Source organism: Dasypus novemcinctus, chromosome 24, assembly GCF_030445035.2.
Source record: "Dasypus novemcinctus isolate mDasNov1 chromosome 24, mDasNov1.1.hap2, whole genome shotgun sequence".
In the NCBI taxonomy this organism is placed as follows: Eukaryota; Metazoa; Chordata; class Mammalia; order Cingulata; family Dasypodidae; genus Dasypus; species Dasypus novemcinctus.
In genome coordinates, this window is record NC_080696.1 from 27688662 (window position 1) to 27703467 (window position 14806).

Below are 14806 nucleotides of genomic sequence, written 5' to 3' on the forward strand. Positions count from 1 at the left end.
TCTTACTCCTAGCATGAAGAGCATTCTAGTTGTCTCTAATGTTTCAGATGAAGAAAATAAGGCTGTATATCTGTTTCAGTAACAGCACCATGTACTAATTGGTAAACACAGAAATGGGAAAGGAGAATACAAAGGTGAAAGAGAAATAGTTTCTGATCTCTGGGAACCCATACTCTAATAGGAGAAAAAGACACATAAATGCATAAACAGATATGTACAACACACAGTTTTCTGAGAAATACGTAAAGAATGGCTGATGAGCAGAAATTTTGATTGCCAAAGAATATGAGCTTGGTTTGAGGAGTCAGAGCTCATATTCAGCAGATGTTTTCTGTTTTAATTTATATCTTACAACCATAAGCATTTATCATTTCCAGTCATTTTCCTTTAAAATACACTTTCTTTTTTTCCAAAATTGCAGTCATGGTATACATACCATTTCATTCCTTCTTTTTTTCACTTAATTTAAATTGGGAAGTAAATTATGTTCCCCACAAGAGACATGTTCAAGTCTTAATCAACATCCAGTGGCTGTGTATCCTTTTTTTATGTATCTTTGAATATGTTGCAGTATATCAGTCTGTGGACTTTTGGAAATAACATTTTCGAAGATCCCATTAGGTGTGGGCAAATATTATAAAGGTGGGACTTAATTCCTATGACTGAAAACCTTATAAATAGAAAAAAAAAATCAGACCTGAGATGTCAGAAGAACCCAAGAAGAGCCAGAGAGAACTGTCCATGTGATGGAGACTTGCCTTCACTAGGACCCTACAGACTACGGGAAAAAGTGTGACCTGTTGACATCATGTTGCACATCTAGCCTTCAAAACTATGTAATGTAGTTTGCTTGCTGCTAAAACAAAATTGGTTCATGGTTTGAGGTTAAGAGAAGTCAAATATTGAGGAGTCAGGAAGGTAAAGCTTTCTCTTTAAAGACTGTCTGTGGCTGGCTGCCATGGAGTATAGGTCCTTACCATTTTGATCATATGACAATTGTCATGAGAGTGTCTTCATCTTTCTACTTAGGGTTCTGTTGACCACCAGATTCTGGCTGCTCTCTTGGAGTTCTCTCTCTGCAACAGAATTTCATTATGCTTATATAAGATTCCCAAAATACAGATTAAAGCCCAACCAGAAATCAGATGAGCCAATTTTAACTGCAGTATCATATTGAAGATATTTATTCTACATGGGTCCACACATATGTGAATATGGACCAAGACAAAGGACATGACCAAACTGGGGCACACAATTTTATCACCCACACTGTGAGACAATAAATGCTTGCAGCTTAGTCCTACTAGTGTGCAATATTTGTCAGAAAAACCCAACAAACTAACATGAGATATATATTTTGATATTTATGAACCTTAAATTTTTACAAAAAAGTAGAGATGAATTAAGCTAATAAGAAGCACTTGGATGCCATTTTTAGGAACTTGAACATGACCCTATGTGACTAGGAATTGCTTGCATTTACACATGGGGAATGATTTGCTTATGATAGCTATAACTTAGTTATATTCTTTTCATTTACACTCATTTAATTTAATTATTTTTTAAATAAGCAGTGCATTCACATGGTCCACTTTCTTTCCCTTTCTCTCAGTCATATACAAAATTCCCAGTGTCTTTCCAGAAGTGTTTATGCATGTTCAAACAACTAAATAATGTACATTGATTTCTTTTCAAAATAGATATTTTAATAGCTGTTGATTGGCAGATGTAAGAGGACAAGTTTATAGGTAGGAAGACTAATTTGGAGATTAGTGAATGGTATGATTAGGAAAATAATTAAAATATGATCTAAGAAAATAAAAAGTAGTAAAAGAGAAAACAGAAGCAAGAACTTGGTGGAAATAGAGGTTGTTAAATGAATGAAGAATTCTAGATGACTTGGTGAAAAATATATGATAATCCAAAACAAAGATGAATAGTAAATACTATGCATGCTTATCAGGGATCTGGGATTTTGACAAAAACATTAGAAACCCTAATAATATTGGTTCTCATCCAAGATCTAGTTTCTTCATGGGACACTGAGAAAACAACTCCCCATATCTGTTGTCCTGTCCTCAACGTACATGAAGAGATACCGTGCATCCAACACCCTTGGTAGAAGATAACCACATAACAGAGGGACTTGAAGGCAGGATCTGCCTGCCTCTTCAGTGTAGTTTTATCATCGGGGTTGTTATGCCTTGGAGAGACAAAGAACAGGGAGACACATAAGAAATATTTTTTCAATAAATTAAAAAGTTAACTTCTGCTATGATTCCTTATTATAAAATAAATTTTGGAATTTATGGGAAGATTACAGAGCACAGGGAAAGATTTTTAGATTTTTCACTAAGTTTCATCTAAAATATTTCTAAATAGGCTGTTGTTTTCCTTCAAAGTTTCCAACGAACCCTAATTACTGCAGTAAAGGAAATTAATATTAATTGCTTGTTTTAAGGTATCTAGAGAATAAAGCAATAGATTTTCTCCAGGGTCCTGGTGCCACAGTGTGTGGAAGTAGATATAGGAAACTTAGCATGTTGCACAAAAAAGCTCTCCAGAGCCAGGAAGTGGGCTAGCTTTTGTTTGCAGATTTTGAGAAAATGGGTATGTTCTTTTAAATGTAAGGTATGTAGGCCAAGTCTTTGGTTCAAACAGTTATTCATGCGAAAAATCATTTTGGGGAAATTTCCATCCACTGCAGGCATTAAATATCTGGATATTTGGGTAGGATAAGCAGACTCTACTGAATTTTGTATAGAGGACCTGACTTTAACTCTTCAAACACAGTGTCCTGAACAAATGTTTCCCAGTAGATAGAGAAATAGAAAGGCACAGACCTGAAGATTTTCTACATTGTATGTCTCCCTGCTCGTGTGAATTTTTAAAAGCGTTTTAAAAGGAAGAAGACACAGGTATTTAAATAAAATTCACTTGAAAAAAGAAATGAGCCTTCCAGAGAAAATGAATAAACAGAACCAGCTCTAAATTATATGTTAGAGCATGGGGAAAAAATATGCACTCATTAGGGCAAAAAGAATAAAAAGTAAAGAAGCAAGAGGAAAATTTAAGTATCATATTTTCTAAATTGAAAGATAATATATTTTAAAATACATACAATGACATCATTTGGAAAAAAGGTACTGCATTATAAAATATGCACATTATTTGTATGTTAAATTCAGATAGCAGAAACCTTAAGTCTACCAGAATCAAGAAAATAAGGGAGTCTTTCTCACCAAGGGGTTGTTATAAGCATTTCCAACTCAAGGGGTTAATTCACAATGTCTGGAGGCATTTTTTAATTGTCACAGTGGAGTGACTGGCAGCTACAGAGACTTAGTGGGCACAGTCCAAGACTTTGATAAACATGGCACAATGCACGAAAAGCTTCCTACAATAATGATTTTTTTCAGCTGAAAATATCCATAGTGCTGAGGTTAATAAACCTAGAAAAAGTGCAGTAAGAAGGAATTTTATAATAGTGAAGATTGTCTGGAAAAGACTGTCTTCTGATTTGCATTTAAATCCTTGAATGAGGACCATTGAGAGCCTCATCTTTGTATGAGAACTCAGGCTTTCAGTGTTGGAACATCTGGAGTCTGTCTCTTGGGTTACAGAACCAGGGATGACCTTACTAGAAGTGATAGTATAGTAAGAGATCTTTCATTCTAGGGTTCTAAGGGGATTCTTAATATGTGGAATTTACAGCATTAAAATAAGGAAAGTCCCCATATTTTGAGTTGTTAATACCAAGATTCTCAGTTGTTCTGGGCACTGGATAACCAGATTTAGAAAATAAAAATACAAGATGCCCAATTTAATTTGAATTCCAGATAAAGAAGGAAAACATTTTTAAATATGAGTATGTTTCAAGTAATACGTGGGAGAAACTCATACCCAAATAAAATCATTATCTGTCTATATTTATCTGACAAACTTAGCTTGGCACCAAACTGAGAAATCTCACCATGTTTTCTGAATTAGGAACTCCTTTATCATGAATGTATTTCAAGTGTAGTAGCACCTTAAGATTCTCATCCATCTTCTTAACAAGTAATACAGGTTCATATGCATATTCTAGATCTCTTGAAAGGGGGAGAAGATTGAGGGGCCCAAAAAAACTATGCAATTATTTCAAAGTTTAATGCTTTTTTCATACTTAATCTTGAATATGGAACTTCTCTAAATTCTATTCCCCTATGTTTCATTTTGACACAGCTCTTTAGTGCCTCCCTTTGACACTAAACACTTTAATTTGAGCAATTTTCATTAATTTATTTTCTGAAGCTTGTCTTGTAATTGTTGAAAATAATTAGGGAAGCAGACTTAGCCCAGTGGTTAGGGTGTCTGTCTACCACATGGGAGGTCCACGGTTCAAACCTGGGCCTCCTTGACCCGTTTGGAGGTGGCCCATGCGCAGTGCTGATGCATGCAAGGAGTGCCTTGCCACGCAGGGGTGTCCCCTGTGTAGGGGAGCCCCATGTGCAAGTAGTGCATCCCGTAAGGAGAGCCTCCCAGGGCCAAAGAAAGTGCAGCCTGCCCAGGAATGGTGCCGCACACACGGAGAACTGACGCAGCAAGATGACGCAACTAAAAGAGACACAGATTCCTGTGCCGCTGACAACAGAAGCAGGCAAAAAAGAACATGCAACAAAAGAACACAGAGAACAGACAACTGGGGGGGGGGGGAGGGGAGAGAAATAAATAAAAATAAATCTTAAAAAAAAAGAAAATTAGCAAAAAGAAGCATTTGAAAATGTGCAATTTGGAAAATAAAAATGTTAATATCTCACTCTATGTTGAGTCTTGCATAGACAGATGAGTACATTTCTGAGAGTAGGAGAATCCGAGCTGTAGTTGTAGGTTGATTATCTAATATCTTTTTCCTACTAAGAATGTCAAGGCTTCCTTGGGTTTCCATTTACTCACTTATAGAAGAAGGTAATTTGATTGATATTCTTTTTTCGAAAACATAAATCTGCACTGACAATAATGTGTGATATAGTCAAAAAGAGGGAACAAAGAGAAAGGGCTAAAATGATGTTTAAAGTCTGGATTTAAATGATATAAAAGAGCTATCCTTTATATCGCAGTATATATATGTTAAAAAACACATCATTAAGTTGAAATTAGTTTTAATTACAGAAGATAATTTAGATGCTTCCACTTTTTACTAGTTTTTGTAGGAAGGACATAAATGATTTTATCCTTTTCTGTCCAGAACTCATGAAGTTCACTGAGATTAGAATGTCTTATATGTGGAGATGATTACATGTTACTATCCAAAGTGCTTGATTTAATAATTACTATACTTTGAAGTCTTTAAAATTATATTTATTTACATGAAGAGAAAAAAGTTTTGTGATTTTTGAAAGGTAATATTAACTAGTAATTCTATTTCTGAAATTTTAAATATTCTTGTCTTGGACACTTAATACCTATCAGGATTATGGCAAAGGTCTATTTTTCTCACCTTACAGTCTACACAGGGAAAACCTATGTTTTCGTATTCTTTATACTCCATCTTTTATTTTGAGATTGATTTTCAGATTCCATCAACACGAAATATTATTCTAGCAGAGACAAATATAATTACTGGGCTACATGTGACTTCTCGAGCTTCTCAAATTACCCAGGTCTTTCTCTTCTTGATATTTCTGGCTATCTACATTATTACTGTTATAGAAAATTGTGGAATGATTGCAATTATCAAAATTAAAACCCATTTGCATGGTCCCATGTTCTTTTTCCTTAGTTACCTCTCATTCTGGATTTCTGCTATTCTTCCACCACTGCTCCCAAGATGCTGGTGAACCCACTTGTAGAAGACAGAGCCACTTCATTTTTAGGATGTGTAGTATAATTCTTTTTCTTTTGTGCATTTGTGGTGAGTGAATCCATTTTATTAGTTGTTATGTCCTACAATCAATTTGTATCTATTTCCAACCTTCTGCTCCACACAGTGCCATGTCTCAGAATATCTGTGCCATGATGGTGGTTGAATCACATGCATGGCAAGTAACATGTTCTTTGAGAATCACATGCTCCTTTTCATATTGTTTTTGTTGTTTTGACATGAAACTTTTCTGTGAGTTCTCCTCACTACCCACTCTCTCCTGTTCTGATATCTATCTCAATCAGTTGCTGGCTTTCATCTTTGCCACCACACCATTCATCATTTTACCTCTTACGTGTTGATTATTGCTGGCGTCCTAAAGATTTGCTCATCCAGTGGAATCCACAAAGTCTTCCCCACCTGTGCCTCCCATATTACTGCCATCACATTCTTCTACAGCACAGTCCACTTCCTCCATTGTGTGTGCAACTCCAAAATCTCCAGCTCAAAGTAGCCTCTATGTTTTGCATAGTGGTGATCCCTTTGTTTTGTCCTCTAATCAACAGTCTGAGAAATAAGGCTGGCAATGACACAGTCAGGAGAACAGTGAAGAGAAGTTATTTTTTATATTCATTGCATGCATTAACAATTTTTTTCTTCAGTTATTATATAACCTCTGTCTCTGATTTGGGAGTGCACTTTGTACCAAGAATTCATTCTTTTCTAAAACCTCTTTAAGAATAAAGTTGATTATATAAAAAAGAATTCATTCTTAAAAATCATTTTAGATTTCCACAAAGAGAAAACTCTTTACAAGGGAAAGAACGTAAGTTTTAGACCAAAAAGTTTACTCATATCTCTGCTTGTGGAAACCAGACCAAATTGTTTATTTTTGGCATCAGTCATTATGTACAAAACTGAGATATGACTTACTTTATATGGTGGCTGTATGGAGCAAAAGAAAATATATACACCATATATAGTATACTGTATATGTACAATAAATTCAGTTCTCTCATTCTTTGTTCACGGTACTTAGAAGATTGTAGGAGCTAATACACAACCAAAGTACTATTGAAAAATTAATAAAATTTGTGAGAATTAATTAAAGATATCTTTCTTATTTTTGAGTCCACAAAAATCCCATTGTATTATTGTGTCAAACATAAAACTAACAATTTTGTTTTATAAAGTATAATATAGTAAATATCATGATAGAGTTGGTGGAGAGAAAGTATTTAGATCCATGTGTGTATATAGGAGGAATTGCTTTATTATTGAAATATTCTTTTTACTTGGCCTTCAGGAATGGGGAAGAATTTTAAGAGAAACAGAAGAATAAGAAATAAGTCTCAGGTAGGAACAAGAGTTTCAATAGTGCTCAGGAGGTAAGAATATTTAATTAAGTCAAAGACTGACAATATTTTTGAGCCGCTATTTTATGCCATATACATTTAAAGTATCCTGTTAGTTATTTGAAGGAATGCAAATTTAAATTAGAAATAATTACTATTCTTAAATTTCTCAGAAAGAGTTCCAGTTTGGAAGATTATAGGCTATTAAAAAAAAGTTTAGAAATATTAGATTGGTTGTCAGAATATTGAGAACAAAAATGGGGATTATATGATCATGTCCTGTATTATGCTTCCTTTCCATGACCTAAAAATCATTACAAATATATATTAATCCACTATGATAGCTTGAACAAGGGTATAATGTCAATCCCCTTCACCATGACTCTCTTGGCAGTCTTCATAAGACAGTTGAATTGTGTTGTCATATGTATCAATAGCTAATTGACCTCTTTGGATTTTAATGTTTTAAATTTACTGTAATGTCTAAATATAGTAAATATTTATTATGAGGGCTTCGTAGACCTAAGATTTAAATTTTATCATATCAAATTTATCTTTTCATATAATTTTTCTTGGTATTTTCATTGAAGCAATGCAAAATTGTTGCTCATTTTTCATTATACTGCCTCAAAATTAGTCATTTATGCAACATAGTTTTTCTTAATTTGAAATTTTTTTCAGTCACAAAGATATTTAACCTGCTTGGACCAATGATGAAAAAGTAGCAGCAGAATTAATCATGAATAATCTGTTTTGAAATGTAAGTAAATACTTAAATTTCTCCGTTAACTTTGCAAAGAATGATTACATTTTTGTGACAGAAGGGAGACAATCCTCTTAATTAGTATTCTGAGGATATTGAGGTTCATCAGTTTAAATGCTCTGACTAATGTTTTAAAGTTAGTGGATGTCATAATAGATACAATAATTTCGGTCTTCAACACATCGGCAAAAACACACTTTCATTATTCTTCCATTCCCTAACTTTATTTTTCAAACTACCTGTGGTAGTTCTCAAAGTTGCTATGATTTATTTGAGTATTTTTCATCATTAGTTTACTTTGAAAAAGAAAAACCTATAGCCTTCCAGATATACCATACTTATCTGATATATCCATTATAGGGATTCATGGGAAATATGTAGATCAACATTTTTGTCAATAGATTCATATTTAAATTCCACTTTCTATCCAGAACTACACTCTTTATTAATCAGATTAGTATATTCCTTTACAAAAACAAAAATATGCTAAATTGACCTAGTGTATCCTGTAATAAGAAAGGTCTCTGAGATTTTCATCTATATTGAATCATTTCAAATACCATTACTTAAAACTTAAATACATTACAAACACAAAATTTTCAGAAAAACTAAAAAATTGTCATTGAAAATGAATCTCTTCATTATATTGATTAACTGATTTTTTCTTCATTTCAATAGTCACGTTATCCATGGACAAATGTCTTATTGCTAGAATGCTGCAGGCTTCAGCATCCTTCAATTTGATCATTTTGAAACAAAAATGAGAATAGAAGTGTGTTGCCTGTTTTTAATACCAATGTCACTCAACTTTTTTACATCATCCGCAAATATCAAAGTCTTCTTAATCCTTGACCATCAATAAAAATTTTAACAATTAATTGAACATGACTTTATGCCCTTTTTCCTTTTTTGTTGCATGCCAATGCATTAATCTCCTTATCTTCAAAAGGAATTTTTATGGAGACATTTACAGGCATTCACTACCTTGGTTGCTGAGACTTTTAAAAAAGAGCTGCAGGGTGATTTATAAAATGGCAATTTAAAAACTTGCAAACGTTTCATTTATTTGATTCTTATTTTAAAAATATAATCAGATTTCTGCCTTCAATTTAGGAGGCAGAAATCTATAAAGAGATTTCTTCCCAATCTTATGACACATAAACATTCATATTCTGCCCAATCACAAATTTTCTGAGTCCTATCAGATAGCTAGGACCCAGAACAACCAACCAACACAAACAGCAAATAACAAGTTAGAACACTCTATTTCTAGGAGAGAGAGAAGAATCTAAACAGAGATCCTCTCTGAGATGCAGGTGCAAACGGAAGACCTAAAGCTTATGGTGGATTAGATATTATGACTCTTTGACAAATTAGAGAGTATCTTGGAACAAGAACTCCGAGTTTATTGATAGATTAAAAGTAATATATAAGACCTAAAAGTCATATATAAGAGACCAAAGAAAGGCAAAAAACCTAGCCATGAATTTGATCTTCCCTGATTGAAGATTAAAATTTAAAGAAGGCTACATGCACGACAATATTCTAATTTATCCCTTTCTTGTGGCCCACAGATTTTTACTCATAGGAGTTATCACCACAAATATATTGGTTACAACTTTATTTTTATTTTTTTGTAAATTGTGAAAGGAAAAGGAGGAAAACAAGAATATGCCTTCAACATTGGAAACATTCTCTTCGCAGATAAATTTTAGTAGCACATTATGTGATCATTGAGAATATGAAAGCTGCTTTACTTAAAACTACTTTTTGTTCATGTACACCTTAAAGAGAATTTTAGTACTCCCATGAATACACAGACACATGTTTGAACACTATGACCTAGATTGACATTATAAAGAAAGAGCACACCTAGGATGGATACTTGAGGTGGTCTCAGTTAATGGCTGCCTACATTAGCGATTCACTGACTCTGGGTCATATTGGTGTGAAAACCAGAAAGCAGCAGGATTTTTTTACTTTGAGTTTGGCGAAGTTACACCTATCTGTACATTAGTCATCTCTGATAGGTGGGTAAACAAATTGCTGAAACCTTGTTTGATTATTAAACTACTTAATCTTGTATAATATTTAAGACCTTTGGGTGGGTTTTTAAGAAGATTAAATGAGTGGATACTTGTATAATATTTTGACAAGATTCTGGCTCATAAGTGCTCAATTGTGTAAGCTAATAATATAATTTTTTGACCAGGAGGTTCATTGTCTTTCTGGTATTTGAAAGAATTCTGCTGTGACCTTAGACCCTATGCCCTATGGCCTGAAGAAAGATAGGATATTTTGTAATACAATAAGAAGGGGAAAATTCATAAGAAATATTCAATGGCTTCAGAGCTGTAGCTCACATACACAATACTGGGTATAGAATTCCATAAGGCACCAAGAAATTTGGAAGTAGGCATGTGTAGCATTAAATAATTGTTTCACAAATTACTCCTAAAAACAAATCTTGATGATATACCATAGAGATTAATTGCTAGTCTCTGGTACCCTCTACAGAGTTAGTTTTATTTTTAATCTTTTTTAATTCCATAGGGATTAATAATGTTTGGGAGGTATAAGTTTGCCAGTTCCAAGGAGCTTAATTATGGTATAAAGTCTTCACTTTATTCTCACACATTCTGACATCTTCAGGACCAGGTAGGAAATATCTGTTCATTAGATTTATCAGCTAGAACTAGTACCTGGTTATTTGGAAATGGAAATGAATTTATTTCCCAAGCAAATATCATTTTAAAAAGCATATGTAATTCAGCTCTTCTAATTAGAGAACACTTATGCACTTATGATATGAAATAATTCTTTTGGCATTAAGAGATGGTTGATAGTAAATTGGGACAATTTCAACTGAAAGCCAAACAATGCATCATATCTATTAGTGTATGAAAAATGCTGACTAAATAAAATGGTGTATCATTTCCTTATTTCATTTTCTTCTATACTTTGCATTCCTCCTTTTTTCATGTAAATTTCCTTAATGGAATCTAGTAAAAATGACCATGGAAATGCTCCCTAAATGCCAGCTTAATTCTGAAGGTTGAATTAATATATTCATGAGCTGGTCATTGGGAATTTCGGCTGGAGAAAGGAAATATATTCTTTTAAACTTTCTATTGTGTTTAACATAACTGGTTTTCCACTAATGACCTAGAAAATTTGGAAGAAAAGATTCTGAGTATATTTTCTCCCTTTAGTTCTGGGTCAAATAACTCATACATATATGTATATATTATCTCCCCTTGTGACCTTTTGCATGCTGTCTGTTCTGTGTCAATTCTCTGTGTGTTCTTCTCTATCTGTATTCATTTATTTTATTTCCCCTTCCCCCTTCAGTTATTTCCCCTCCCCACTTTGGCTTACTTGCTATCTGTTCTCTGTGTCCATTTGTTGCATGCTATTCTGTGTTTTTGATTGTCTCCTTTTTTTGTTGCCGTCACCTTGTTGAATCAGCTCTCCATGGAGCTTGCGGGCTGGGCAGCACTCTGTGGCATGTGGGCAAGGCTGGCTTCACAAGGAGGCCCCGGAATACGAACCCAGGGTCTCCCATATGGTAATTGGGAGCCCAACTGATTGAGCCACTGCTGCTTCCAACTCATATATTTTTTATTAAGTAGAGAAGAAAACTTAACTTCAGGACCACTTTTTGTTCCTATTTCTTTAAATTTAGTCCAAATTATGGGGAAAAAGTTCAGGTTCTGTGATTTCTTGTCCATCCTCTCTGCACTCAGATTTCTTTGCACACATGTATGAAGTCAGGTATGTACTCCTCCTGAAATCTAGGACATCATGTTCCCCAACAGGATTGCGCAGGACCTCATCTGGGTAAATTTATATTACTGATAGAATGAACTGAAAATTGAATATTATATAGTATCACGATAATCCACTTTTGGACAGATTTTATTAATTCCTATAAGAAACAGATGCTGGTAAGTGGGCTTGGCTCAATGGATAGGGCCTACCACATGGGAGGTCCACGGTTCAAACCCCAGGCCTCCTTGACCCATGTGGAGCTGGCCCATGCACAGTGCTGATGCACACAAGGAGTGCCGTGCCACGCAGGGGTGTTCCCTTCATAGGGGAGCCCCACGCACAAGGAGTGTGCCCTGTAAGGAGAGCCACCCAGTGCGAAAGAAAGTGCAGCCTGCCCAAGAATGGCACCTAACACACGGAGAGCTGACACAACAAGATGATGCAACAAAAAGAAACATGGATTCCCGGTGCCACTGATAAGGATAGAAGCGGTCACAGAAGGGCATGCAGCGAATGGACACAGAGAGCAGACAACTGGGGGGTGGGGGGGTGAAGGGGAGAGAAATTTAAAAAAAAAAGAAATAGGTGTTAATTTCCATAGGCAATAAGCATTTCATTGATTCTATTTCAAAGTTAATTAATCACCTAAAATATTGGAATATTTGGATTCCATTGTTGGAATAAACGTAGAGATCTATGTAAAGCTTCTTTTGATGTTAAAATTAGTTTTATTCAGTGGGCTCCACTGACAATTTTAACATTCGGAATAATTTGAAAACAGTATTTTTCTTGTAACTCATAAACGGTGTTTGATATTAAGATTCCTTTTCACTAAAGTTAATGTAACATAATTTCCTCTATTAGTCTTTTCCCAGGGGATAGACAAAAATTTTGCTGTTTTTATGTACATGAAACAGAGTGACATATGGACAAAGAAAACTGCAGCACTGTGTCAGAGTTCATTCTCGTGGGATTGTCAGACCTGCCTGAGCTGAGTGTCTTCCTCTTCCTGGTCTTCCTTCTCATATATGGAGCTACAGTAATGGGCAACCTGGGCATGATCACAGTGATCCAGGCCAGCTCTCAGCTGCATACCCCCATGTACTTTTTCCTGAGCCATCTTTCCTTTGTGGATTTCTGCTACTCTACCATTATTGTGCCTAAAATGCTGGCCAATACCTTAAGTAAGGACAAAGCCATATCCTATCTTGGTTGCATAGTACAACTCTACTTATTTTGTACTTACGCAATCACAGAGGTCATCCTGCTGGCTGTGATGGCCTATGACCGCTTTGTGGCCATCTGTTACCCACTGCTGTACATGGTGATCATGTCCCAGAAGCTCTGTATGGAACTAGTAGCTGCCTGCTATCTCTGTGGAGCAGTGTGTTCTCTGATACACATATGTTTAGCTTTTGATATCCCATCCTATAGATCAAATGTGATTAACCACTTCTTCTGTGATTTACCTCCTATCTTATCTCTTGCCTGCTCTGATGTGTCTATGAATGAACTACTTTTGTTTATTGTAGCCACTTCCAATGAGATCATCACCATTGCAATCATCCTCACCTCCTATTTGTTTATTTTCATCACTATCCTAAGGATGCGCTCTGCAGAAGGAAGGCACAAAGCCTTTTCCACCTGTGCGTCACATCTCACAGCCATTGTTGTCTTCCATGGAACAATTCTTTTCATTTATTGCAGGCCCAATTCTGATTACAATCTGGAAACTGATAAAGTGGCCACAGTGTTCTATACTGTTGTAATTCCCTTGCTGAATCCCCTGATCTACAGCCTGAGAAACAAAGACGTCAAGGAAGCTTGCAGAAAAGTGGTGAGACTGAAATTACTTTCTGCAAGGCCAATTTCTTAGTTGGTCTCAGGTTTTTGAAAGGAAGTTCCTAGGGGAACTTGTGTTTTAGTGGTCTTAGATAAAATGCCAAAGAGGGAAGGACATTAAAATCGAGGGGGCTATTTATGTTTCTTTCATGTCTACTTGTCTTTGAGCTTTATTTTAAAATCCCCTTTGTTGGATAGAATGTAGTCAACCTGTGTCTGTTACCTTTGTTTCTTTTCTCCAATCCCTAAGTATTTTGAGGGACTTTGTAGACAGTAATGTTAAGCTTCAAGTTTTTGGTTTGAGGCAACACAATATATCTCTAAGAAATTGACATAAAGAGTCATTTCTTTCTATGACCCTTAATGCCTCTAACTGGTTGTATTGATTTGATGTCATTTTCCTTTAGGGAATCAATATTCATTTGTGTTATATTATATAATTATTCTTGAAAATTTGGAAGGAATTTCCCACATGCTTAAGTGAACTTTCAGATATTATTTCAGTTATTTTTCCTTAATTCCCTTTTTTACTATTTTTATTGTAAGGTTTACATTTTTCAAAGTTAAAAAAGTTCTCATCTTTAAAATAGAGGTAATAAAAAAGCTCTACATATTCCATTAAATTGTAATGAAAATTATATAAATTATATATTTAAATTCTTAATGATGGGAAAGTGGATGTGGTTCATGCAATTCAGCTCTGGCCTACCACCTGGGAGGTCCCAGGTTGGGTCCCAGTGCCTCCTAAAGACAGAGCACTGGTGCAACACACTAGCACCGTAAGCTGTTGCAACAATATGGTGCAACAAGAGACACAAGGAGGAAAATGTAATGAGTAGCAAAACAAAGCAGGGAGAAGTAGTGGCTCAAGTGATCAGGTGCCTACCTCCCACATGGGAGGTTCCAGGTTTGGTTTCCCATATCTCTTAAAAAAGAAAGACAAGCATTCAATGAACAGACACAGCAAATGTAAACAGAGAAGGGGGAAAATAAATAAAATAAAATAAAAATTCTTAGTGATGAATATAGTAGGTTATAAATGATTAATGCACTAACTGATTTTATTAATATTATTTTTACTTTTACATTTTTGCTCTGTATTTCTTTTCTTTATAAGATTTCTTTCTTCCTTTCCCCCTCCTCCATTGTTTTTGCACTCACAGTCTGCTCTCTGTGTTCTTTTGTGTCTGCTTGTCTTCTCCTACGTGGCAACAGGAATGGGTCCTGGGACCT

The 14806-nt window shown here is 35.0% G+C and overlaps 1 protein-coding gene and 1 pseudogene across 1 annotated transcript; both read left to right on the plus strand.

The window, feature by feature from the left end:
* The first annotated feature begins 2606 nt into the window (after positions 1-2606).
* On the plus strand, positions 2607-12526 carry LOC139437551 (olfactory receptor 5D18-like; annotated as a pseudogene).
* Positions 12527-12656: 130 nt separating this feature from the next.
* Positions 12657-13607, plus strand: LOC101423013 (olfactory receptor 5L1-like). The gene has a single exon (XM_004478033.1). It carries the CDS (start codon positions 12657-12659, stop codon positions 13605-13607), a length of 951 nt encoding a protein of 316 aa, XP_004478090.1.
* The last annotated feature ends 1199 nt before the right edge of the window (positions 13608-14806 follow it).

Coding starts and splice junctions, on each gene's coding strand:
- LOC101423013 (XM_004478033.1), top strand. CDS start 12,657: ATGGACAAAGAAAACTGCAGCACTGTGTCAGAGTTCATTCTCGTGGGA.